The sequence below is a fragment of the Prosopis cineraria genome, unplaced genomic scaffold, assembly GCF_029017545.1.
Source record: "Prosopis cineraria cultivar Desert tree isolate PC_DT_omini unplaced genomic scaffold, ASM2901754v1 PC2, whole genome shotgun sequence".
Taxonomy (NCBI): Eukaryota; Viridiplantae; Streptophyta; class Magnoliopsida; order Fabales; family Fabaceae; genus Prosopis; species Prosopis cineraria.
In genome coordinates this window covers 6,624,090-6,651,470 of record NW_026555333.1, presented here as the reverse complement: position 1 = coordinate 6,651,470, position 27,381 = coordinate 6,624,090, and the positions used below count along the sequence as shown (strand labels likewise).

At 33.6% G+C, this 27,381-nt stretch overlaps 2 protein-coding genes across 11 annotated transcripts; one reads left to right on the top strand and one right to left on the bottom strand.

Annotated features, from left to right (window-relative positions):
* Positions 1 to 1,504: 1,504 nt before the first annotated feature.
* On the bottom strand, positions 1,505 to 9,869 carry LOC129303134 (uncharacterized). 8 transcript variants are annotated; one of them, XM_054942221.1, is made up of 14 exons: positions 9,735 to 9,869; positions 8,897 to 8,941; positions 8,094 to 8,142; positions 7,967 to 8,015; positions 6,420 to 6,490; positions 5,742 to 5,806; positions 5,514 to 5,606; positions 4,822 to 4,860; positions 4,677 to 4,734; positions 4,387 to 4,523; positions 4,247 to 4,303; positions 3,590 to 3,687; positions 2,095 to 2,282; positions 1,505 to 1,847 (listed from the first exon to the last, which is right to left on the bottom strand). In XM_054942221.1, the coding sequence occupies exons 1-14, from the start codon at positions 9,807 to 9,809 to the stop codon at positions 1,795 to 1,797; spliced, it is 1,077 nt and encodes a 358-aa protein (XP_054798196.1). In that variant the 5' UTR covers positions 9,810 to 9,869; the 3' UTR covers positions 1,505 to 1,794. The 8 variants fall into 8 exon arrangements, with proteins under 8 accessions (XP_054798196.1, XP_054798197.1, XP_054798198.1 ...); XM_054942222.1 differs by having other exon boundaries at positions 5,742 to 5,800; XM_054942223.1 differs by having other exon boundaries at positions 7,997 to 8,015.
* An 8,425-nt stretch (positions 9,870 to 18,294) lies between these two features.
* Positions 18,295 to 24,996, top strand: LOC129302433 (uncharacterized). Of its 3 annotated transcripts, none has more exons than XM_054941316.1 (3): positions 18,295 to 18,522; positions 18,712 to 20,958; positions 22,530 to 24,996. In XM_054941316.1, the coding sequence occupies exon 2, from the start codon at positions 19,291 to 19,293 to the stop codon at positions 20,545 to 20,547; it is 1,257 nt and encodes a 418-aa protein (XP_054797291.1). In that variant the 5' UTR covers positions 18,295 to 18,522; positions 18,712 to 19,290; the 3' UTR covers positions 20,548 to 20,958; positions 22,530 to 24,996. The 3 variants fall into 3 exon arrangements, with proteins under 3 accessions (XP_054797291.1, XP_054797290.1, XP_054797289.1); XM_054941315.1 differs by having other exon boundaries at positions 18,295 to 18,563; XM_054941314.1 differs by having other exon boundaries at positions 18,295 to 20,958; positions 22,530 to 23,370; positions 24,439 to 24,996.
* Positions 24,997 to 27,381: the final 2,385 nt, after the last annotated feature.

Here is a 27,381-nt window from a genome sequence, read left to right as displayed (position 1 = left end):
TAGTATGGTGATTGAACTGGGCGTAAGGGATTGAGGAGGTGACGAGTGGGGTGAGGTTCAAAAAGATGGGTGTGGGTGTCAGCTCAAACACTAAGGGAAATTATGTATTTTTACAATCAAAATTACTTACAGTTAGAACCTTACGGACTGCAGTATTAAATTAAAATTCATTAGTCCTCAATTGTGAATATGTTTCTCTAGGGGTTCCTTGTTAAGATTTTTCCTAAAATTAAACACAGTTTATAATTTTATTTTTTCAAAACAAAAATTTAAATTTTTAATAATATCTTTCATTTAATCCTCTATTGATGAACGAACATTAATGAGAGATAATATGTGAAAAAGTTAATATTAAAAAAATATTATTAATAAAATTTTATTTATATCAAAATATTTTATATTTTAAAATGTTGATAGAGGGAGCGATTTATTTTCTTTTGTCTGAATGAGGCAAATCCCTGTTTCTCCAGCGGGCAAATTATTCTCGTAGTTTAAACGAACATGTTTATAAATAATGGGCTGAATAAAATATTGAATACTATTTTATTAATATTAAAACGCAACCAAACGCTCGAATATTCTGCTGATGGCAGAACACCGAGGCCGGTTTTTGTTTGGTCCTTTTTTTTGTTTGTTTGTTTGGTTCAATTTTTATTTCAAGTCATGTTTTTATGTTGTCATTTTTCTAACGCATCACATGGAAAAATCTAAACATAATAAAACACAATATCTATAATCTTTATACATCTCTTTTCTGCCAGGTTTTATATGAAACCATATCTACTTCGGCTAATATTTCATTTTCTCAGTGGAATGATTACATTTTTGCCGATTCTGTTTTGACATTCAAAGAACATTCACAAAAACCATTTATACCGTGTTTATATGTAGGAGTGATTTTTGTGGAAACACCGATATAGAAATGTGGATTAACTTTGTTGCATAAGGGGATATTACAACTTATGTTCATGTTTATTGTAAAGACTGAGAATATCGTTTTACTTTTGTTTAATTAAATGAAAAAATAAAAACCAGGAAATATAATCAAATAACAAGGGCAATCATGTAAATTTCGTATAAATTTATTTTATAATAAATTCTTATTATTAATTTCATCAACACATTAAAGATCCATTTGTCATGATTTAATTGGATATTACAATTTAATTGGGTAAATTAGTCTTTCCCTTAAAATATTTATTTTAGTTTCAATTTTTTTAAAAAATTATTACTACTTAGGAACAGTTTTCAAGACATGTTGATTGGAAGATCATAGAAATATTCTTTCTTCAAAAATGGATTGATCACCTTCCATTGGCAATTGACTATTTTGCCCAGGATCCCACGGAAATGGGATGTCATTCCATCAATTTTCTTACGGAATACCTTCTCTCAAAATGATGGAAGGGGATGTCATTCCTTCGACGCAGGAAAATCTCACCCTTTCCATTTCCACAATCCTATTGCCTCCCCACCTCCAGCCAAACGCACTCCACACCTTACATACAGTAACGAGGGAGAGCAAGGGAGCAAGAAACCCTGCTTCTATATTTATATGTAATGGAGAGTGGCCTAATCACACATCAAATTTGTGATTCCCCCCTTCTCATGTCAAGAGACCTTCAAATATGAAGCCAAATATAAGGTGAAATACAAAGGGAAAAATGGATGACACTACACATCCCTCTCAAACAAATGATATTAGATGCATCCATTTGGAGTAATTTCAGCCAGTTATCAGATTTGTACAGATCCAATCCAGATTCCTGGGAAGCTCTAGGAAGGAACTCTTCGCTAAATCATCTGCTCAAGGGCTTGCGGTAGATTTAACACAATCTCTGCATATGCTGACATGTGGGAGCACCAAACACAGAATATCAGTACAACAAAAGCTGCCTCCAAAAATCACCTTTTAAGACTTTTAAGGAACTCAGGGAATATAACAAACATGCATGATTAAATATTTAGGATCCAAATTCATTACACTAGAATGACTTCCATCCCTTTATGACATGATTATAGGCCCAAGAACTAGTTGGCGAAAATCACAAATAATTTAGGTTTTAGAATTAATCAAAGTAATATGTTCTTCACCTTCTGGTAAACTCATGGTTCGTAAGGCATCTTCTGCATAAGCCAGGCGGATCGGAGCAAGGTAACTGCCCAAGAGTGCTGCATCAGTCGTAGTTTTCTTGGACTGGTGCATCGGCCATCCTAACACACTAACCCTTGTAGGAAGTACCGAAATGAGATCTGCGTATCTAAGACTGACTGTCACCTTGCTGCACAAAGAAACAAATTCTTTAGCACAGTTTTCTTCTTTTTTGGGTCCAACTTCTCAGTTTACACGATTAATGGAAAAGTATCGAAGCAAATGTAAAGATTTGCATGAGTTTCATTGATTTGAAAAAAACTTATATCCGTGTACTGAGAGAAGTATTCTAATAAGCCTCAGAAAAGAAAGGAATCCAGGTTGCCTATATTAGAACCATACAAGATGTGTATGAAGGGGCAACAACTAGCATAAGGACATCGAGCGGTGAAACAAGAGACTTTTCTATAAAAATTGAATTATATTAGTGATCATCTTTAAGTCCTTATTTGTTTGACCTAATTCTAGATGTTTTGATTGAGCATATTCAAGAGGAAACCCAAATGCATGCTTATTACGGATGATATAATTTTTATTGTGGAAACAAGAAAAGGGACTAATTGCAAATTTGATTTATGAAGGAGGACCTTAGTCAAAGAGTTTGCATCTGAGTAAAAGTAAAAGGAAATATTTGCATTATATTTTGATAAGAGGTCAATCAAAGTAATTTGAAAGTGAGATTGAGAGATCAGATTATACCTAAAGTGGAAAAGTTCTAATATTTGGGAGTTATTATTCAATATGATGGAAAAATTAATAGGTATGTTGCACATAAAATATAAGGTAAGTGGTTTAAATGAAGAAAGGCTTAAGGAGTAACTTGTGATCAAAGATACCTAATAAATTTAAAGAAATGTTTTATTCAATTGTTATAAAACTATGTTATATGATAATGAATGTTATGTTTTAAAAGGACAGCAAGAACATAAAATTGAAATAGCAAATATGAGAATGTTGAGCTGAATGTGCAGGCATTTGCAAAAAAATAAAATCCAAAATGAGTACATACAAGAAAAAGTAAATGTAGCATCTATTAAGGTGAAAATGATAGAAAATCATTTGAGATGTTTGCACATATACAAAAAAGACCGTGGGAGGCACCGGTGAGAAAAATGAAATGAATAATCTCAAGCCCTGTAAAGAAAGGTAAAAAACTTATCAAAGAAAACACTTATGAAAGTTGTTGAATGAGACTTTCTTAACTAACAATATTCCTAAAAGCTTGGTTGATAATAGAATATGATGGCATCGTACAACCTATGTAGCCGATTTTACCTAATAGGATAAAGCTTGTTGTTGTTGTTGTTGTTGTTGTTGTTTCATATTCTCATTCAACCATGAGTAGTTGGACAAAGAGTTAAACTGGTTAGAGAAATAATAACCATGAATCTGAAGAAAGAGAGATGAGCAAAGCATCAGACATGACAACATACGGACCAGTCAAAATCATCCAGCACGAATTCAACCATGTGGTAAGGAAGGCTATGATACAACTCTCCAATTTGATTTCCATAAAGTTCCTTTATGAGTCGTACCTGCATGGTTTGTTGAAAAAGGAAAAAAAAAAAAAGGACAATCATATACCATTAATATCAGTTATTTAGACATCCCACAATTAAAAATCTCGTGCATGGTTCCACAAATGAATCCCAGAAAATATGGATCCATCTTCTATTTTTATTTGGCTCTTTTTGTTTCAGCTTTTTCCTTATTTTGTTTCTCTTTTTTACACCATTATTGATTAGGTAGATTTGCATTCATGACCGGCTGATTGTATGGGATTTGGGTTCTCTCCTTCCAATATATATAATATATTTATGTATTATTCTGTGCGTGTGTGTTTCTTTTTTATTTTCTAGACACCAACATCTGTTTCTCTTGAATGGAAGCAGATCAGTAGAAGTCAGCAAGTTCTGATGCCTTTTTTTTTAAAAAAAAAAACTTTTCATATTTAGGTCATTCATTCCTTTCCACTTGCATTTCCAATTCTGAAAAATGTAAGTTGTGCTCCATATCACATAGAAATATCATGCAGACCAGATGCTAATGTTTCAGAAATATCAAACTGAACAGCTACATTCATGGACAGTCTACCTGTTCCCGTCTATCCACATACGCCTGCAAAAGATCTCCAACATGATCTATGAATTTCTGAAAGAAAATTATGAGGAAAAATACTTAGCAAAAAAGTTTAAAATAAACCCAGCAAAGATGATGCATGAAAATGACATTACCATTGCATTCAATGAAAGTAACCCTTTTTCTGCTTCACGCAACGGCAGAAAAAATGGAATAGTGTGTTCAAGGACGGTCATCTTTTCAAGAAATGACTTGCTCTCCAGCACACAATGGTACACTTCACATGGTTCTCCTGCAACAAATGAACAGATAATATCATCAGCAAATGACAAAGATACAAGGGGATGGAAGGACAAGGGAGTTAGGGAGATTATGACTTAAATAACACGACAGTTTTGCCCCTTGCCAGGTGGAGTAAATAAGTTAGTCAAGAATTTAAATTTACCAGCAAAAGATGTCTGATATTGTATACATATCCTTGCTCCTTCCAAACCGCAAATTACCTGTTTCCAAAAACTAAAGGATATTACGTACTTCTGACACTAATTATAAGTACAGAAATAAAATCATTAGTGAGAATGAGTACATACCAACAATTTGCCCCGAGTTAAAAGGTGAAATTGGCACTCCTATTTCCTAAATAATTATTTGTCGATATCAATATCAGGGGGAAAACTAGCATCCAATCTACGCAAAGACAACTCTTCTCAATCTTATCAATGTCAATTTCAGAAGGCCGTCGATCATTTTAGTTTTATATCTATTGAACCTTGAGCAGGCAGCTGCAGAAGGTAGCATCTGTTGTATCACAGCTCAACATCCACAATTATACAACAGAAAATCAAAGCACCTTTTTTTTGTGTTTCCAACGTGGGGGTTTAGTGGATGAGTTCATACAGTTGATCAAACACAAGCTTCCACATCTGTAAGCTGTAGCTAATCCTATTTCTATTCTATCAATGAGAACAAAGTCCAATCGTTGGGGAAAATCTTAACTATTAACTAATACGACTCCTTCATCAAACACAGCTATTGCACTAAACAAGGAAAATTATATAATAGAGAATGGTAAGCAAAGATTTTAAACCCCATCCATGTCAACAACTAAACTTCTAGCCCTCCTCATCTGCTTATCTCTCTAGGTTATTTTGTAGATTTTATTGCAATTAAAATCTCAATTACCAGCAAAGCATCACTCTCTCCTCTTAACATAAGATTAGCTTATTAGTCATTTATAAGGTACATTGTTCTAATCAAGCATCATCATTTATATATTGATCACCTTGTTTCCAATTTTATAAGTGATTTTTTCCTGAGGGCATGGCGATATGTTAGTATTCCCTGGCATTGCCTTTCTTTCAGCCTCCATATGCACCTGACAGAAACATCATATACCTAAATGTCAAGCTTTATCATGTCCAACGTGAACTGTGCAAGTCAAATAACAATGGACAATATTGAGCTCAAATCAAGTGAAAAATAAGGTTACAACAAAACAACCAGGTCATACTTGTTCTCTCAATGTAGCTAATAGACCATCATTCCACTGCTCTCCATCTAAACATACCTCTACAGCTAAAAATAAATAAATAATTAATAATTAATAACAATACTAATAAGAATATTCAAAGCAGAAGAATAACATGCCATTGGTAAAGAAACATAAAGTGATCACACAAAACAAGTGAATAAAACAAAACTAGAGAGCGCTTTAGATGTTACATGATTTTATCTCATCAGATAAATAAGACAACTAATGATAGAGACAACAAACCTTTGGAGTACAGAATGAGGCTATAGACAGAACTCAAATGTCATGGTGGAATAATCCGAAGAAAATTAAAGGATCAAAATGAGACAATGACCAAACTGACTGCTGTTCATTACAGCTATAAAGCTTCTTATCCTGTCTGGATAATCTGCCTCTTACCAATCCTGGCAGAATTAAATTTCCTCTGATTGAAGGTCGTCAAAATTTAGCATTGTGTAATTTCAACAATCTTATAGTATGCTTATGAACCGTGGATTTGGTTTGTCATTGAAATCATAATCAATATGACATAAATAAACATACGCACACTTCCTGCTGAGCTAGAATATGCAAGAAAGAGAAGGGGGGGTTGAATTCAGGCAGCACTAGATACTGTCCACTATAGAAGAATCTAAACAACACTGGACTTAAAGCTACCTCCAGTTTGGGAAGCCTGTGCAACTTCAAAATCTATCTGCAGATGCTCAAATATTGTCTTGTCAGAATCCCTGTGAATGCAGCACACATCCAAAAGTGTCTATTACTACTGCATGAACAACCAATGAACATTCTGGAGCTATACCTGAAATAAACACATTAAGCCTAATGCACTAGATACTCATCAAGAAAACGAGAAGAAAATCAGCAGAAAAATGTTCACAACACATAAATGCATTTGCAGAGAAAATGAAAACAAAAGAACAGAAGAGATCCCTGATGGTGTTCTTGTTCTACATAAACTATCGTGTCATCACCAGTCCAGTTACAACAAACAGCTCCCATCAGCTTAACTGAACTTCCTCTAGGCCCTAATTTCTTAATGTAGATGCAACCAATTTTTCACCATGGGGACATCCTCTATTAAGTAATTCAACATAAGAGCCTAATCTACAAAAATGGGGGTCAGCAAAGAAAGTAGAACAACCTGCTCCCCAGAAATGTGAAGGAGCCCAATATGACAATGGATTTTTTGTTTTCACTTGTATATGAGGTTGTTATAAAAAAAATTGATAGATTTGGTTTCAGGAATCATTATCATCTCTGGTTTTTGGTCAAGATTTTTTTTTTTTTTGAGGGGGGGAATGTATGGGTAAATCTTTTCATCTTTCTTGTTATTGAAATTTTAAACAAGGTGAAATGGGATAACTCTATTGGTAATTACAAAAATATTCTCACAATAGGGTGTGAATTATATATGGTAATCTCATCCACTCCAAATATCTACAATTCAACACAGTGTCAGTGGAGAACTTCTATTAGAGATGGTATGCCATGGTTCCAATTCCAATTTTTGTCTCTTCAATCTTCTGGATAAAACAGCACCATGAGAATCAGGGCAGTTATTACCATTTTTCCCAAGATAGCCACACCAAGCATCAACAACAACAACAACAAATTTTATCCCACTAATTGGGGTTGACTATATGGATTATACGACGCTATTGTACTCTATCATTTATTAAGCTTTTAGAAATATTGTCAATTAAGAGGTTTCAATCAATAACTTCCAAAAGTGTTCTCTTTGGCCTTCCTCTATCCTTCTTGACAGGGTTCAAAATTATCTGTTCCACTATCCTCATAGGTACCTTCCATGGTCTTCTTCGTAGATGTCCAAACTATCTCAAACAATTTTTTATTATTTTTCCTTCAACAGATACAACACCCACTTTTCCCGTATGTGCTCGTTTCGGATTTTGTCCATACATGGATGCCCACACATTCATCTTAGTATTCCCATCTTTGCTACTTTAACTTTATGCTCTTATTGTCTCATTAAATCCCAACATTCATTACCACAAGTTAAAACATTGTTGTCAACACCTGTCCCCAACATTATGTACGCTGTAGTAATTCAAGGAACAAAAACTGAAACTCTCATACAGTTCTGTCTCTATGTAAAAAAATCAGCAGTTCTGATAGGTGCAATGATGACTCTTATATCATAAACTGAATTAAAAAAAATGAAACCTTTGGCTACTTTATACCTAGAAAGACGTTCTGTCAAGTCTCCATGCCTTTTTAGCAAACTCGCAACTGTCATGGAAGGAACAACAAAAATCTTCTGAGTCTGTTGGATAAAGAAAGCAGTGCTGATGGAGAATAGAGACTTACACCTAGTTCTTGTAGTCTCCAATTGAATATCACCATCTTGCATAAAATTCTGATAAATATCATAACCCAATTAGTATTTTGAAAATACTAATAAGGAGATAAAGTAAATGGAAGGAAATTTCAACATCTTTTATTGATTAAATTCAAGATACCGAATCCTGTAGTATCAAGCACGCAACAACAACAAGGAGTATCAAGATCGTTTGCCAAATAAAATTAAAAGAAAAAAGGAACTACGATCCATGTTACCACTTTCAGATAAACCCCTATTTATTTTATCCATAAGGTTCCCAAATCACCACAAGGTTTCAATCAATCAATTAAACCAGACCTGTAAGGTGCATAGGTTCTGTTCCCTAGATCAAGCAAATCCACAAAAAGCAAAATTAAACCTTTTCATCTTAATACATTTCATTTCATTTCTTTTCTGCTTTTCGGTTTGAATTAGAACAATGGGAGTCAAAAACCATATAAAAACCATCTTCTGTTCAAAAATGACTAACAAGCTGACATGTTGATAATTGGTTTTACTTTTATGATGATGTTGGGTGTCAGGATTGAGTTGTTGCACTCACCTATTCATCTAGAGAATTTTTATCCGTTTCGTTTTAAAATCAAACTCATGAGTATTAAACTGTGAGAATGGAGCAGGGCAAGCTGCTTTATCTACATTTTTCTTATTCACAATTAAACAAGCCTATATCATCAACAATAAGGACCTTTGTATGAAATCAAAAGAAATAAAAAAAATTCCTTTCACACAATCATCCAAATCAGCACTTATGGAAGTGGATCATTATTACTTCTCCCATAATTGAGTAAGGCCGCCCAGCAAGTTGTTCAAATTGCTGCATGATTCCACATGTTTGAAATATCAGTTCATGGAGGGCAAAATAATATTAATTAAAGAGAAAACAAGCATGGTCAAAGGACTGAAAAGGGCAAGCGATTGATTCAAGCAACTACATAAAATAAGAGAGGCAAGAGGGAGCGGGTTTATGAATTTGCATAGGAGGCCAAGCAATATTACAAGCAACACAAGCACTAAAACCAAAACTGACATCATAGTTTGCTAGGTAGCTAAAATCTCTAAAATTAGAATAAAGAAGTTGAAGCACTTGCTTGTTTCCCTTCGCCAGCTGAAGAAATAAGTAAAAAAAAAAAAAATCAATGAAATGACAATTCCATAAGCAATAGATGGGTAGAAGTTCTCCGAGAGAAAATGTAGTCAAACATCCTTTTCTTTTCTCAATTATTTCGGTTATTATCCAGAAGTTTCAACTATTGCATCAAGCATCATCCTACACGAGCATTGTGTTTAAATTGCCGAGGAAACTCTGAGCTTTACATCAACAAACAATACAGCTAATTTGGACAAATTCGTGCTGATAGTTGCATTTTATCAGTACGCACAAGTAAGCGATGAAATCCCCTTCAGTAAATCAATCCCATAACCAATTTCATTGAATTGGAATTATCGTCGCATAATATCTTTCACTTCGGCAGAAGCATTTCATAAATCAAATATTGCATGATAGTAAAACGTGAGAACGTCAATGCGGGGCCAACGCATAAAAATAAAAGAGTTAATCTTTAACAAGATAGGCCTTGCTTTGGCCAAAAAGAAAAAACACGATGGACCTTGCGAGATGAGTCGCCGGAAAAGAGGTATTTTTTGGGTCTCTTTCTCAGGGATTCTTCAATGTCGCCCTCCATCCCTCTGCATTTTCAGTGACGGCAATGAGGAGGGCGGAAAAAGAAAACCGTAAAGAAAATATTATCATTTTTTATATTTGAATAGATAAAAGAAAATGAATAAACAACCTAACAATTATAATAATTAGTTGTTAATGATAGAGTAATCCAGTAGTCTCTTATTCAGGCCAAAAAAACATCACGTAGTCTCTTTTAACTAACTATAGTTAGTTAAGTAACTATCCTCAGTTATATAACCGCTGCTCCCGCGACTCCGTGTACAATCTGTACTCTTTACAGCCAGTATCATATCAGAATTGTCCAAAAAACAAATATATATCATATCAGGACATTCATCCACTGTATCTCTTTCTGCACTTTCCCTTCGGTTAAAAATATATTTTCATATTATTATATTGAATAATTTAATAAAAATATGTTAATTTTACGTTTAAAAAATAGAAACGAAACGCATCAACCTCAATGTTGTACAGTCATTCTTTTCGTACAGCATGTGAATCTCTTTTTTTAAAAAAAAATTAAAATAGTCAATAAATATTAAATAAAAATAAAGGAAACAAGCTGCGAGTAAAATGCTTGACTGTTAATACACAAGTAACTGAGGAAAAGAAGGATAAATACCCCCTCCATTTTTTATTATTAAAAAAATATCACTTTTAGCTCATATTTTTTTATAAATAAAATAACTTATTTTAATAAGTATTTATTGTATATTTATTAAATCACCCTTTTTATATTAATTAATACAGAATATTTTAGTTTTTTTTATTTTTAGATATAATTATTATGAATAAATTGAATATCTTAAATTGTGTAATATAATTTATTTATATTTATAAAAATAAAAGGAATAGTTCCATATGTCGTGAGCGTCCTGACAAAGACTGAAGCTGGATCCAAGTTAAAGCTGAAGAGCGCAGCATATGAACCTCAACAAGACTCGTGACCTCTGTTTGTGGCAACCTCGAAGAAAGCACTCAACGATAGCGGGAATGATTTGACAGGACAGTGTTCTAAAGGTTTGGTTTAGTTTGAGAGGAGGGAATGAAGGAAAAAAGTTTTAATGGTGGAAAAAGATGATACCTCATTTGATCCAAGAAGGAGGGGGAGGCAAAATAAATATATTAAGACAAACTATACCCTTGTAAAAGTAACATTGTTTATCCCAATAAAATATAATTATAAATATTTTTAATATATAATTATAAGTATATAATTATTCATAATTTATATATATATTGTCAATAATTTATTCAAAGCTTATAAACTAAATGGATGGGCAAGTAGTAAGTTTATTAACATAAAATAAAAAAAATAACAAAACACACCAAAAAAAAGAAGAATATCAAAAACAAAATAAAAGGAGGGGAACAAAAATTACCGTGCAAGTTAGGAAAAAGAGCACAACTTGAGTAGAGAGATATATGATAGCAAAAAAAAAACATTTTTAAATTATCATATTATAATAAAGGTATATTAATTCAATATAATAAAATTTTACCTCTTCCCTCTTCATCCATCAATTTTGAAGGGGACGATTTGGAGAGGAGGGCTCCCCTCCATTTTCATAAACCAAGCAATGGGAGGGGACCTCCTCCTGTCTTCCCTAAATTAAATATACTCTAATACAATAGTTGTGAAAAGTGTCTATTGAGTGAAGTGGAAAAACAAATACAAGGAAAGAAGGAGGAGTTAGATAGTATAATAAAAATGTACTCTAAAAATCTCTTCTTTTTTAGAGAGAAATTTTGAAGAGCAAATATGAGGGATTTCATACTCTATTTTTTTCACTCTACTTTTATTTTTTTCCATTTTTCTTTTATTATCCAAACAAAAAAAACTATTTTTTTATCATGTTTTGTCCCTATGTATTTTTCTCTCATATTTTATTTCCATCTAAATAAAGCATAAAGTTGAGTTGAAATAAAGTATTAAAAAACTTTTTAAAGTGAAATAAAGTTTAGTTGTAAAAAAAAGAGAATAATAATAAAGTGCTTTGAAAATATGTAAATTAAGTATCACAAAATATGATAATTATTATTTAATCGAATTTGTTTGATATTTTAATTTTTTATAAAATCGCATATCTACCCTCAATGATTATTATAAGAAATTATTACTTTAGTTGTATCATCGATTAAAATATAGAAAATCATTGGGAGTCTCAACCAATGAACGTTGCGGGAGGAAGGAGAGTTCCCTCTAAAGGTTTACGGCAGTTATTGCTGCTTCCTGGTGATTCCTCTGTTTTTCCTTTGGTTTTTCTCATTCTTTTTCTCTTGGTGTCCTCTTTCATAGTTGCTTCTTCTTGTTTTTCTTTTCCTTATGTGTTTTTTTGGTTCTTTGTTCAAATGTTTCTCCCTAGGGATTGTTCCTCTCATGTTTCTTTCTGTTGGTGTCACTATCTTGTCTTTAAGCTTTTAGATTCCTGTTTGTTATATACTTCCAAGATTCAAGCCTTATTTAATGTTTACTGGCATCTTCATGGCTCAATTAAAGTTGTCCAAGGATTCTGGCCCCTTTTATGTCTTCCATTTTGGTGCTGCTTTTGATCTTAGTTTTGTTTTAGATAAAGGTGTTTGGTTACTACAAGGCTTTTCTCTTGCTGTGTTTCCTTAGGATGAATCTTTCTTCTTCTCTAACCCCTTTCCTTCTTTCTCAGTTTGGTGTCGTGTCTTTGGTCTTCCCCTTAGTTATTATTCCGAGTCAGTTGCTTCTTTCATAGGCAACAAAAGCAGTTCTTATTTCTTTGGATGAATCTTGTCTTTTCTCTAATGTCGGTCTCCATTTTAAAGTTTCAATCTCTTGTCTTTCTACCCTTCCTCCTTGTTCGATGATTTTTTTCCCATGATGGTCATCCTTTCCGAGTTTCTTTCTTCGAGAATATCAGTGGAGTTTGCTCTCGGTGCACCGTCTTGCATGATGTCTTCTCTACTGGGCCGAAATGATATCCGGGTCACTTTCTCGGGTCATTTTGAGTCAATAAAGGTCATTTGTTTGGGCCAGACCGAGTTAATGGCAAGGGGCACTGTTGGTATGATGACTTCTTCAAAGCTTATTTCTGCTAATCATTCGCAAGAGTCATCATATTCTGATCAATTTGATTCATCACACATGCAACGTGTCACTTCGCATGCATATACTTCGTTGTCCGATCATGGTCTTGCCACACCTTAATTGTCCCCTAATTAGACAATACATTTTGAGAAGAGACTTAAGCAGAATCACAGGCTTCTCTTTGCATTTAATTGTCCCCGTACTTTCTGGTGCCGTTACTACGACTGTTTGCCTCAATCTCACTTTGTGGGTTACTTTTGTGAGGACGTTTCAGCTTATTCTCTTACGCTAGGGTTATTATTCACATTCAGATTCGGTGACTCAGGTCAACGCTACTCCTGCATGGATGAAGTTTTTTCACTTTCCTTGGAAAATGTAACACTCATGGTTAGGTTTCAACGACAATGGTGGAGTCGCAGTTTCAGACTCTCTTGCTTTTAACAGTCTTGCCTCCAACAGGTTTGAAGTACCTGGTTCCTTACCTTCAGCAACGGACACAGGCACCACTAGTAACCCTAGAAGACGCTCAGCTGACCAGAGGGACAACACCTACCTTTGAGATACCTCAGACTTAGGTTCTGATATGGGTTTTGCGAGCTTGTCTGCCAAAAAAGCTTGCTTGGCAGCACCATGATCAAGTAAGTTTTTAATGGCTGTGAAATAGGTAGTGTCACAGTCTTCTCCTTTGATTCAAGCTACTCTCTTGCTCTGTTGTTTCTCTCGATTTTAGGTTACATCTTCACGGCCCTCAGAGTTCTTTTCATCTGAAGCCACTCCTCGGGAAGCTGTTGATTCCTTTGGGAAGTCGAAAGTTAATTGGTGTTGATTGGCTTCACAGCCAATTTGAGAACCACTTGTTCTCTTCTCAGTACCTCGTTGGTGCATTTTCTCTTGGAGATGGTGCTTTAAATTTGTTCCTGCGATGGCTGCAGATGATGCTCATGGATCTCCCTTATTTTAGCAGCTACGTGATTCTGCATGTGGGTTGTTCTTTTCATGGAGCAATTCTTCGAGGCCTTTTTTTATTTATTATGTTGTTCATGTTGTTGCTTTCAGCTGTGCCCATTTGTGTTTTTTTATGGCTCTGTGTGTGTACGGGCTTCTAACTTTTTTTTTAATAAACTGTTTGTTTTTCTAAAAAAAATAGAAAATCATCATTTCTTTCATGCTAATTTGTGATTCATAAATGAATTAGAAAATGACTACTCCTCCTTTAAAAATGAACTATTTTATTTTTAAAAATTATCATTTTTGTTACGCTTATTAATAAACAAATTTGCCAAAAAAGGCCGTCGTTTTAAATTAAATTTTGGCCCATAATCTAAACAAAGTAATTATATATTTAATTTCATCAGAAATAAAAATGTCAACCATGTTCTCACGGGCTAAATAATAATTAGTATATTTTGTTTATTTAATTGACATTTACATTTTCATATGTATTTTTTATTTTCCTAAAAAATAAATTGAATTAACAGAAAATACTAGCATGGCAGTGATAAGGATAACAAACAAGTGTTCATCATTCCATCAAGGTTTGTTTTTTCTTTTGGGCGGAAATCTCATCGCAACTAAACATTTAATGTTTGAAAAATCATAAATAATTCCCCGTCAAGGTGTTTAAAATATTAGAAATAGAAATTATAATACTTTATAATAAATGAGAGTTATATCTCAAAATAATTAATCAATGATAATTAAATTCTCAATAGTTTTGTTTAAAAAATGAGTTGTGGGTATCAAGTTCTTAAATATGATTCAAAATGAATCTTATACTATCATTGATAAGAAATTTCTCTACAAAAAAAAAGTATGATAGAAATTTCAAAAGAGATGAAAGAATCCCCAACCTATAATAAACAAAAGAGGGTTTATTCAGTTATATAGTTTAGGCTTATAGAATATGATATTTTTGGAACCTTCTATTTGATTCTATTGAAAGGCCCAATAAATTATGATCTTTTTATTGGGCTAATCTATTATGAGCAGACAAAATATTTTATGATAAAAATGATACTTCAAGACTTGAGAATAATTCAGAGTTCTTAAAGGGTGAAATCATGTAATGCCATACATGAGACATGTCTTTCAAAGAATATGACATTTTTTTAGATAAGTTGCTTCATTAAAACTTAAAAGCACGTAAAGTTACATACAACCATGTGAAAAATAGGTTGTACTAGTTAAAATGTAAATAATTTGACTCTATATAAAGCATGGTTACATGATACAAGGATCTCTACTTCATTAAATTCATGCGTTGTGATAGGAAATGATAAAAAAATATGACTGTGCATAATATCATGTATTTTTTTGATATCAGATAACAGGTTACATATAAGGATGTAACAAATTGTTACGTGATATTTATATCATTAAAAAGTAAATTGTTAATATTTTAATGAAATATTATTAGGATGTGACTTTTTGACTCAAGTCCTGTCTCCTATAAAAAACAATCTTCACTTGAACATTGATAGTTTCATTTGATATAATGGAGTTATTACTTGTAGTAATGTCATATGAGATGGTAAGGAAAATTGAATTAAGGGATTCTCAAAATATTATGACTATCAACCCAGCATTATGACTGAACTCTTGGACATCTTAAGAAGGCTTCATCTTTGTTGGAATGAGTGTTTCACTAAAATCAATATCATTTTGGTTCTATAAAAGCTTTTCCACTCTTTCAACATAATTTCTCCAATAATCACATTCTTTCATAAACTATCAAGAAAATAAGAGATTTTGCCATGAAGGACTTGACCATCACCTTTGATTACATGTCTAAAAAAGCTAATAGATACGCTAACATGCCTACTCATCAAGCTTGTTGATAAAATTCAAATCTTGTTATTCTTAATCATCGCCTATAAAATGCATATCTCTCATGAAATCTGACATGATCTAATTATTTGCATCTCTCTCTCACAAAATCTTTGTGAACTTGCATTCAAGAAAAAAAATATCCTTCTTTACCACTCTTTTGCCTTCATTCTATCTGTTTTTGTTTTTGTTGGTTTATGCGGATCTTAACCTAATTTAACTTCATACATGGAGGTGTCTATGGTTGACCCAATGTTATACAAAGTCCAAGTGATAAAGCTTACATTTTTACATTAGCCCAGATATTCTGTTTAATTAATTGAATTCATTTTTGTGACCAATATTTCATGATCATTTTATGCACAACAACCATAATCATCATAATTTCACATACACTTGTAATGCTTATACATTTAACTATTTATTTATTTAAATAAACTAGTTTAAACTTTAAATTTTAAATTTCATGCATTGTACATATTTGAAAATGCATTGAACTATTCTTGACACATAAACAACATGATTTGTTATTGTATGTAGTTACATAATATTAAGATATCATCATCAAAGCCAGTTTTTGACACAATTTCAATCTCGTGTTAGTTATAACCTTTAGATCATGAATGTTTACATGGCAACCCCCCTCCCAACAAAAATCACTTGTCATTGTCAAGAGAGGATTTATGAAACAAAAACTTGGGAAACCATGTGCATTTGCAAAGAACATACCTAGAAACAATTAATATGAACTATGAAGATAACATTATAATTTTCTAGATGAGGAGAAAAATAATAGGGATTGAAAATGACAATAAAATCTTTTTAAATATCCAAATAATAAATAAATATTGTGAAATGCAATAATTATTTTCCAATCCCCAAGGACTTGTTTGTCATATTAGTTTTTTAGAAATGATATATTTGCCCCTCTCTCAACTCTTGTTCCCACTTGTCCCCTCCATTGCCATTCACCCGTTCTTCATCTAATGTAATTGGGGAAGGAATAATGGTTGTCACAACTCGAGCTCATCATTCCCAATCACTTTTGAAGTTTGATTTTACTTGATTTGGTGAAGGACCCCGTTGTATTGTCCACCAATATCACCTACGATCATGTGAGTATCGAAATGTGGTTCCTTGATGGCAATTTCACTTACTATGTTACTAATCAAGTTCTTGCACATAATGATTCAGGATTGGTGCGTTGAGAATTGATGATACGAAATCGAGAGGATCCCCACCCTTGTAATTCCTAATTTCACAATAGAAGCTGCAGGGCTTCTTCATGTGAAATCATTTACAAGATGTTTGGATTGATACAAGCATTTCGAATTGGTCTAAAAAATAAGATGGGGTGAAGAGAGCAAGAGAAATAAGAAATGTATAATTAATAAAGGAGCTACGTGTGCTCTATCATTTTCTTTTTGACTATTTTGTAAATGATTTCATTGAAAAGAATCTAAATGTTTTGGAATAAATTATATCTACTATAAATTGGATGATCTCGCTTTAAATGGAAGCCCACAAATTGGTGGGGCCTCAAGCTTTGTCACTTTGCATGATCTAGTTTTTGAAGTATTAAGATCTTGCAAGGAAAGAAAAGTCATTGTTTTTTTTAGGGGGCTTCTCTCTTTTGAAAATGAAGAATGTTTGAGTGTTCTGGTAAAAATTAAAGGGTCAATAAATTGTTGGTTGAATTTATCACCAAAACATTAAGTCCAACCATCACAAAAGCTTCATTAGTTGGAATTTCTACTTGATCTCATCATCATCTTCCTCCACTAAAGATGAAATAGAAACAAGATGTTATTTTCTATTTAAGGGAGAGCAAATATGTTATTTTTCAAAAAGTCAAACTACCAAGCAAGCCCCTAAGGATTGAAAACTAATTATTACTTTTTGCTGACCTATTTATCATTTGGATATTTTGCAAGTAGTTTTTATCATTCTTCCAAAATAATATTTCAAAACAAGTCAATAGAAATATATAATTTAATACCTGCTCAATAAAGAATTAAAATCTTTTAAAAACAAGATGTTGATTTTTTTTTTGGATAAAATAAGACATTGATATTAATAAAATTATGACTGACAACTAAGAGAGTTGGTCTAATAAAAGAAATTAATAATTTTTAACATAACAAACTAATATTAAATATTCATTAAAAAAGATGCTTGCATTTAACTATCGTTGATCCGGTTTCTCATAGCCTAAACCATGTTGACGTCCATTCTCTGTCTAAAATTAGATGTAAAAAGTTTTATTATTCATACTCTAAAATTATTGGTTTTCTTGGAAGAATGAATTAGTTCACGCTGATCGTTCCTTTCCACAACTTGTCACTCGTCCAAATAAATTCCGGCTTATGTATATAAAAACTGTAGAAAACAAAACAGCTTTCAAATAATAAGATCGCCCACTAAATATAGGACGAAGACAACCTATAAGTAGAAACCCATTAGGACTGGGAATTAGAAAGAAAAAAAGAAAAGAAAAGAAAACGTGTAAATTAGGGGAAAATAGATAAACTATAATGTTAATAAAAATTTCACCAATTAATTATTAATTTTTAATTTAATAGCGGAACGGGAAGACCAGGAGAGGGACGCCGAGAACGACGAGTGCGAAAGAGAAACCAAAAAGAAGAAACAAAGAAGGACAGTACTAGGATTAGCCTTCAGCAGCGATCGTGCTTACACAAAGCCAAGCTCTCAATACAAATCATCAACCCAATAATCCTTCACCAAAAAAGGAAATTATCAAATTTTGTGAAGGAAAACATTTAGATACACTGCGAGCCAAAGCCGAAGCTTCCAAGATTCGAACCCAGTGAGTGAGTTTCGATTTCCATGCAATTCTTCAACTCCAAGGTCAGAGTTCGATCAATGTATAAGCCCCTGTTTTCCCGCCACACACTTGCAAGCTTTAGTCCTTGCTTTTCAATGTCCTATGTTTCGTTGCAATTTGCAATTTTCGTTTTTGGTTTCGCTCCCTATTAAACTCAATTTTTTTTTCCAGCTCACTGATCTCCTTTCCTGAACTTCAAATTTTGGAATTTGAAGTTCAAAGCTTTTAAATTTCGTGAAACAATGAGGGTTTAAATCGCTGCAGCGATTCAATGCCCGTTTTGTGATGTTCGAGAGAAGCAAGGTGTTTCCAACCCTGGTTTGGTGATTCAAACTTAAGGTTTTGATTTGCCGCACAATTCAATTAATTAAGTTTGATTTGCGGAATATCTGGCCTGTACTCAGCTAGTTCCGTCTCGGCCCCATCTCTAGGGTTTTGGTTCCGGCTGTGCAAGATTTGATTTTGCATTGTATGGTGTTTTTGCGGGCGAATTTTGGGATTATTTCGAGAAAACAGTTATTCGGTCCAGTTCGAAGTTCCTCCTGATTTACTGTTGTTAGGACGATCATACATCTGGCCATTCCGTTATGCAGAGCTATGTGTAATTGATATGTTTTAAATCATATGGGGGATGGGAACTGGAGGTTTCTTTGGAAACATAAATAACTGGAATCTGACTCAAATTGGGTTTACAGGTGGGTGGGTTATATTGTGATTTTGTTGGCGGTGTATGAATCTGTTTGTTGAGAAATGCAACCCCGGCAGAGCTCAAGAATTGATTTGGCTGAAGTAAAGGCACAAATGATAAAGAAGGTTGGAGTTGACAAGTTTAAACGTTACTTTTACTACATGGAAAGGTTTATCAGCCACAAACTGAGCAAGCCTGAATTTGACAATCTTTGCAGTCGGATACTTGGGAGGGAGAATGTTCCGTTGCACAATCACCTTTTCAGATCAATGCTGAGGAATGCATGCCAAGCCAAGACCCCACCGCCAATCCAACCATCTGCCCCCCCAAGGTTTGGATCACATGTTACCAGCATATCTCCTGGTAGAGAAGATGGGCATGAATCAAATGGCGTCACTTTACAGAATCACAATCAAAATGCACCTATTTGGTCAAATGGGGTTTTACCAGTATCGCCACGTAAGATGAGGACTGGAATACGTGAGAGGAAGCATAGAGATAGACCAAGCCCTCTTGGACCAAATGGGAAGGTTGATTCTGTTTCTCATCAATCACTAGGTACAGAAGACAGTGGTAGTAAGGGTGATATGGAGAACAGGACTCCCACTCCATGTGATTATCAAAGACCAGTACAACTTCAAGCTGTTGCTGAGTTACCTGAAGATGAAAGTGGAGATGCTGTTCAGCAACCTGCTAATAAAACATTAACACATGGAAAAGGCATGGCTGAAGCTTTAATTGAAGATGGGGAAGAAGTGGAGCAGTCAAACTACTTACCTAGGAGACCCCTATTAGCTCCACTAGGGATTCCATATTGCCCAGCAAGTGTGGGTGGGGCCCGCAAAGCCTTACCAGTGGCCAGTACTGGTGATTATGTTAGTTGTTATGATAGTGGTAGGTTGTCTGACACTGATACCTTGAGAAGGCGCATGGAGCAGATTGCTGCAGTACAGGGTCTTGGGGGTGTCTCTATGGAATGTGCCCATATGTTGAATAGTATGTTGGATGTTTACCTGAAGCGATTGATCACATCCTGTGTTAATTTAGTGGGGGCTAGGTCTACTAATGAGCTGAGGAAGCTCTCTGTTCAAAAACAGCAGATTCAGGGCAAGGTAATCAATGGTATGTGGTCAAGTAATCATTTACACGCACAGAGTGTGGGTGGAGCATCAGAAGTTGTTCCTGAACACATGATGCCACTATCACACTCGGTATCTCTGCTTGATTTAAGATCTGCGATGGAGCTGAATCCAAGGCAACTTGGAGAAGATTTTCCATTGCTATTGGAGAAGATTTCTATGCATGGATTTGATGAATAGCTCTTTTATGAAGACTTGTCCAAGCAAAGGCTGGTCTGATTTTTCTGGTTCTTTTGGCTTGGCCGTGGCTGGCAATCATCAGTGCACTCAATAAGTTCTCATTGCCAAGACGAACCATTTGACCCCCTAAATTATAAAACCTAACTCTTCCAGGGTGATACACTGGTAGTTGAGCTGCAGAATGTCTTGTACCTGCCATTTGCAGGCCTGGATAGATCAACATCTATTTAACTGCAGCCACGTGTACAATCAAATTAAATGCCGGGGACTGGTTTCTCTGTTGTATCTTTAGCATTGGAGTTGGCTGTATTTGTGATCAGTAGAGATTTCAAGCTTGTTGTCCACTTTACAGCCAATGAGAAGGAAAACTAAGAAAGTTTTGCAGAGATACTGTTGTGTTGCTGGGACAAGGTACAATCACATGTACAAGAGTTACAGGATCGCTCTGCATGTATTTTAGAATCAGAAGATTGATTGCAATTGAATATCAATAACAAATTAACATCTATTGAAATCGTCTTTGATGCTTTCTTTTAACCACATGATGCTTGATTTTGCTGATACTTGAAGTAGTGTTTTGTCTTTGAGTATTCACTTGCAGATGTCGGGGGAAGCAGATGTACAACCCTATGTCTTGCTTTAAATGCAAATCATGTTGATGACAATAAATATTTTTTTATTCAATGCTAAGATATTAACACACTGACACAACATTAAATTAGCATGCAAAGTTAGTTTTTGTAAGTTTAGATTTGGACATGTCCATTTGGGGTTTCATTAGATTTAGATTAGACAAAGTCAATATCATGTTGATTTCCTCAATGTCGTCATTAAAATTATGAACTGTATTGATGCTGTCATCTAAAACTCTACTTATGAGTAATGACATGAATTTTTTTGGCAAAGGTAATGTATTGAAATTGTAGCTGCAGATTGGGATGTGGTAATTATGTGTAATCAGGATTAAGTACATTTTGGGAAACTTCTGGAATTACAAGCAAAGTAAGCCTAAAGTCTGTGAAAACCAACAAGACAATTTCAAGGGACAAGATGCATTTATATTTAATTTATTTTTTCCCCTATTGAGTGGCTATTTATTTACCTTGACATATCTAAACCATGCTGGGGTTAATGTATGGAAAGTGCAGTGATACTTCGAAAAATAGTGCTGATAATCTGGTTAACTAGTCAGTAATTATGGAAATTTAGTTATAGTTATGGAATTTATGCGCAAATGACCTTGTTGTATATTGTTTATGAATGCATTAGAGGCCTGAAAAAAGTTTCATTCCTGTTGAATTCTATAATCTTATTAAACATGTTGAGCGTTAACATTTTTTATTTGTTGCTGGGAGTCTCTGCAAACTCATCATTATGCAACTGGTTGTGATATTCTTTTAGACAGGATTTCCATGTCTGCTTTGAATTTGTAAATGCAATTTTAGCATTTGCCTTGATATTCTGCTATGGTCATGACTCCCAACAAATGTTAGCAACTAACACTACATAGGGTAGAGATAATTTTATAGACTTGTAAAAAGTGTGCAGATTTGCAACCATACAGAGATAAAATCTTTTTATGTTTTTAGCTGTGCCATGCAAAAGGCTTTGAATTAAACTTGTTATACTTGTATGAGATGAAGATTCAAAATGATTCACATCAAATCAGCTGGAAGTCAGAAAATTGTATTCATCACTAAACTGTGGCAGCACAAATGCTTTAGGTTTTTGTCATCATCAAATAGCATTAAATCTTTTTCTAGTTGCCTTCTCTTGTATCAAGTAATATTTGCTGGTGGTGAATTTTTAACTGATATTTTTTTATTCTTGCATGAATTATAATTGTTGATGTTCAATTTTAACAGTGTTCTCCTGCACTGAAGTACGTATTACGGAATGAGTGACTAATTTCATATTTCAATTGTGATTATTTTGTTTTACCAGAGTAATTAAGAATAGTACTTGATCTTCTTCTTCTATAGGAAAAAGAGAAGCTTCACTGTTATCCAGCTTGGTGAACGGAATTATGATGTTAAGAGCTGCTATATCCGATGCATTCAGGAACATTGTGGATGCTCATTAGTTCTGCATTAAGAGGAGCATGCTAATGACCATGCAATTGAGGTTTTCTTGTTTGTTGAAATTTCACATTCCACATGATTTGTTGCTGAGTAATTTGGCTTTTATTGTCCTTCCTTGGCTTTTGTAGGGTTTTTTCTTTTTATCCATGGCCAAGAATCACCCACCTCTTTGTTTGGTTCAAATCAGTGTTGTAAATTCCTCATTAATGTATATTAATGTCTTGAATAAATCCATTTCTGTTATCTAAAATATTGAAGTTAAAGTTTGTTTGTTATGCTTGACATGATTTCCAATATTCATTTCTTGGTGCCCCCCCCCAGGGGGGGGTATGGCTTCTGATGGTATTCTTATAATAACTGGACTGTGGGGCTGTGCATTATGCGGACTCAGAGGCAAGTCGTACTATTACACTGATGCTTTATATAGATTTTATATTACATATAGAATATAGATTGTTTCAGAGAAAATCACATTAATGCAGTGAAGACTGGAGAAAATTACTTATTATAACTCTTTCATAAACCATTGCATGGACATCAGTTCTGGCAATTCTCTTTCTGAAGTTTCAGAAATATGCAACTAGATGCTTGCGTCCACATATTACCCCCGGTTGTTGACAGGCATCGACCCAAAGTTCATGGTTATTAACAAAAGATGGACAGAAACTGCTATTCGCAGAACTCACATCCAAGCAGATAACTGCTAAAGCAGTTCAGCTGACAAGGCCCGTGGCTGAAGCAGGTAATATGCAATTTGATTGCTCACTTATTTGGTGCTTATTTTGAATATATGGATATCTGAATAGATGATTGGGGAATGCTGGCAAAGTTGAAAAATCACCCTGTTCAGCAGCAGATGATTGCCACTTGGGCTCATATTGATTGCCATGTAGGTCCTTAGTAATTCATTGCACTGCCAGAATCATAAGAAGTTAAAAGTGATTAGATTCAGAGGTGGGGAAGAAACAAAGAAGAACAAGGATCTGATAATGCTTTCCTTGCTTTCTCCTCGATCCCATTGTTGTGAATTTTTTGATTATGCATATCTGTAGCAACATGGAGAAACCTCAAATAGAAGTGGGAAATGGATAATATTTCTTAATATGTTAGGGCTGCTTATTATATTTAGAATCTTAAGTCCCTTTTTGAATCATGAATGATTCAATCGAACTTATTTACAAGGAGAAATCATGTCTCTGCTCTAATTTGGTGCAAGATTATGGTTTTCTTAATTTTCCAAGTGTGATAAAAGATGAATTCATCTGTACCTGAATTTCCAGATTCACTGCTAATGGTCTGCAGTGAGAGAGCTCCACTCTGGTTGCTCTGTTCGACTTACCGAGTTCTTTTTCACCTCGCTATTCAATCATAGAATATTGAATAGTGATAGCAGGCCCTTCTTAGTATATAAAAGGCGCAAAAGCGCACAAGCCCAAATCCAAAGATGGATTCTGTTGATAAGGAAGTTATACATGTTGAATAACTTCTATCCTCTGCTTGTCTACTTTACATAGTTGCAGTTTAAGATTCCTATCCTAATATGCTGAGTGGTCAATTAATTAGGAGATTAGTTTATTTTGCTGTCACTTAACTGTAGGATTGCAGTTGCATGCTATATAATCTTTGTAAAACTCTTTTATGATGATATGAATATTTCATTTTCTACTTATTGGAGATTCTCCCCCCTTTGGTCTTATCTAAATTGTATGAAATTCTCATTCTTTAGGTACAGATTGAATTTTATTTCTATTAAACCTTTAGTTCCAACAAATAGTCTGCAGTTTGGGCTATTGTTTTGAGGCTTTTTCAGGTTGGCTGTTGGCATGGCGATTGCCTTGGTGAAGAGTAACAGCAACGCGAGGTGAGAGCATATGGTGAGTTAGTAGGTAGTTAAAAAAACAAAGTGAAGACCTTGGGTTAGATGGTGTTTGTGTGCGTATACTTGTATCCTATAAATGAATTCAAGTATCCATCTGAGAATAAATTTGTTGAGATCAGGGGCTAATATAATCGCTTATTGACATTTAATGTGGTACATAAGTGACTTGTCCAACAAGGGTTTGTTATATACAGTTTCTTAGTTATTTCCAGAATCTCCATGGGCAAGGAAGCTGCAGCACAAAGAATGTTTGGCTGGCCGCGTCAGATGTTAATGGAATCATATCATGATCACGTTGATCAGATGTTTCTTTTTAGATCAGTTTTCATGTAGTTTAAAGGTTTCAATCTTGTGTTGCACAAGATTTCAGCTGTCTATTCCATTTATTTCAAGAGAGTGAATGGCATGTATATAAAATAGACCGTTGATATCTTAGACAGGGCACGTGGTGTAATTTGAGATAAAATATAATTAAAGTTTAATTTAAGATATTTGGAATATTTGAATAAGAGTTTTATCCATTAAAATTAGGATTTATTATTTATTTTATTGTTATCCAGTGTCTTTAGGATTATATTTAAATTTAGGATTTGAAATTTGAAATTAAATTATTATTTTATTATTTTCATAACTTTATAAATAGAGCTATGTTTTTTATTTATTTTTAGTTTTTAAATATTATTAAATAAGTGAGGACTTGCTCTGCCCAGCTCGGATCTCTCACTACCTGAAATCCGTATCTTATATAATAGAATATGGATCTGGGCATTTCCCCTTAAGATCCGGCGCCCGAAGAAGTAAAGTGATCGGAGAAGCTGCTGGTGGGAAATCTCTATTCATCACACCCCTCACCCGAGCCTCCTGGAAAGACCCTTGATCTCCAATCTGCGGATGAGGGGATTTCCCTGACTTTTTTGACTTTTATGGTTTTGAGAAAAACTTGTCTTCACCGTTTTTAAGAGTTTCATCTTCCACCTTCCTTTCACTCTCTTCCCCCTCTATTTCTTTCTCGATTTAGTGCTAGAGTTAAGTTTTCATCACACTTTTATTGTCAATTTCATTTAAAAGTATAACTTTTTTATTAAAATTTAAGGTCCAAACAAGGGATAATGAACTCACTTTTAGATGATACTGGAGTATTTTTATCACCTTTTACAAGTTTGCTTGTCATTAGATCTTGGAGATTTGTAATTTTTTTATATGTTTGTGACATTTTGAGTAATTTTTTATTTTTATTTATTTGAGTTTTTGTTTTAAAAAAATAGAGAGAAAAATAAAAAAAAGGGAAAAGGAAAAAGAAAGAAGTATAGAAAGAAAGAGAAAAAAAATTGTTATGATGCTTAATTGTTAATATAAGCTATAGTGTACACACAAATTTAGATTTTCAATGTGAATATACAAATATATCACAATATGCTCAATAATAAAAGGATTATACTCAATAGTACATATGCAATAAATATCAATAATAATATGCTTATCCGTTAAAAGGTACTTATTTGCGAGAAAGTTATTAATATAGTTATGAAGAGTAACAATATGGGCACACAAGTAGATGTATTGTGATAATTATGAGCATTGCTATATTCAATCGGAGTATGCTAATCATAAGTGATATGAGTATGAAGACCAATACTGACATGAGTACTTTCAGGAGGACATAGACTACATTATAGTTAAATTTTATCACTTTCAGTATATAGAATTGTTATTTTGACAAGCTTAGAAGGGATTGTAGTAAAGTTAAGAAAGCAATATATGAGATTAAGAAGATAGTCGATGAATTGAAGAACAAGTATCAAGCGATCCAACGGTGATAAAAGCTTCTTCTTTACCAATAGAAGATTCTCCAAACAATGATCAAGCAGTCCATTATACACTAGTATAAGTGGCTCTTTCTCAAATTGTTCTTGGCAAAGATCAATCTCATCATGCTACAGTTATTCCTTATTTGCAAGCTACATCTCCCAAAGTCACTTCATTGTTTAATGGTCAAATCTAGCAATACCTTATTTATTAGAAAGGTTTTCTAAAGATTCTGAATAGTTAAACTACTCACTCTTATTAGAGCTTGTTCTTTTGCTACCTAACTTGTTGGAAAAGATTTCCAAATGCTCGCCTATATCAAGTTGTTTGCTCTTACTAGAGTTTGCTTTTTCAATATCTTACCTGTTGGAAAGGGTTTCTAGATTTGAGCACTCTGCTAAAATTTATCCCTCCCTTTCCTTCTTGGACTTGTGCCTTAATTTTAACTCGTCAGGAGTCGAGTTTTTCAGTAAGGGAAAAATGATATAATATGGGGTGAAATATAATTAATGTTTAATTTGGGATATTATGGTTATCTGTTAGAGATGTTTGAATAATGATTTTATCTATTATGATCAAGATTTATTATTTATTTTATTGTTATCTTATATATCAATATCTTTATGATTATATTTATATTTAGAATTTGAGATTTAAATTTAAATTATTATTTTATTATTTTTAGAGTTTTATAAATAAAGTTATGTTTTTATTTATATTCAACTTTTAAATATTATTAAATAAGAATTTTAACCTTTCTTTTCCTTTTTTTCTCTCTTCCCCCTCTTCCTATTTCTCATTTTACATCAACATGAATACAATTCCTTGGACCCACGGCAAGGTGGTATTGCTGAGTCAAGTAGGACTATTCTCTTCATTCTTTTATTGAAGCAAGTATGGGAATGAGTGTCCACTGAATTGAGTTGTAACGAGGCATTAGGATTTTTCACATGGTACAAAATATTATATTTATTTATGTTTGGTATACTAAATGATGATAGGATTTTGCTTGTTAGGAATATATTTCTAGTTAGATGTTAATGTAATTTACTACGTTCATTTTGAATG

What these genes read in the sequence shown, in the direction of transcription:
- LOC129303134 (XM_054942221.1), bottom strand. Translation starts at nt 9,809, where the DNA reads ATGGAGGGCGACATTGAAGAATCCCTGAGAAAGAGACCCAAAAAATAC. An exon ending in CCGGCGACTCATCTCGCAAG is followed by an intron (nt 8,942 to 9,734) that starts GTCCATCGTGTT and finishes GGAATCATGCAG; the next exon opens with CAATTTGAACAACTTGCTGG. An exon ending in TAGCTACATTGAGAGAACAA is followed by an intron (nt 5,607 to 5,741) that starts GTATGACCTGGT and finishes TGTTTCTGTCAG; the next exon opens with GTGCATATGGAGGCTGAAAG.
- LOC129302433 (XM_054941316.1), top strand. Translation starts at nt 19,291, where the DNA reads ATGCAACCCCGGCAGAGCTCAAGAATTGATTTGGCTGAAGTAAAGGCA.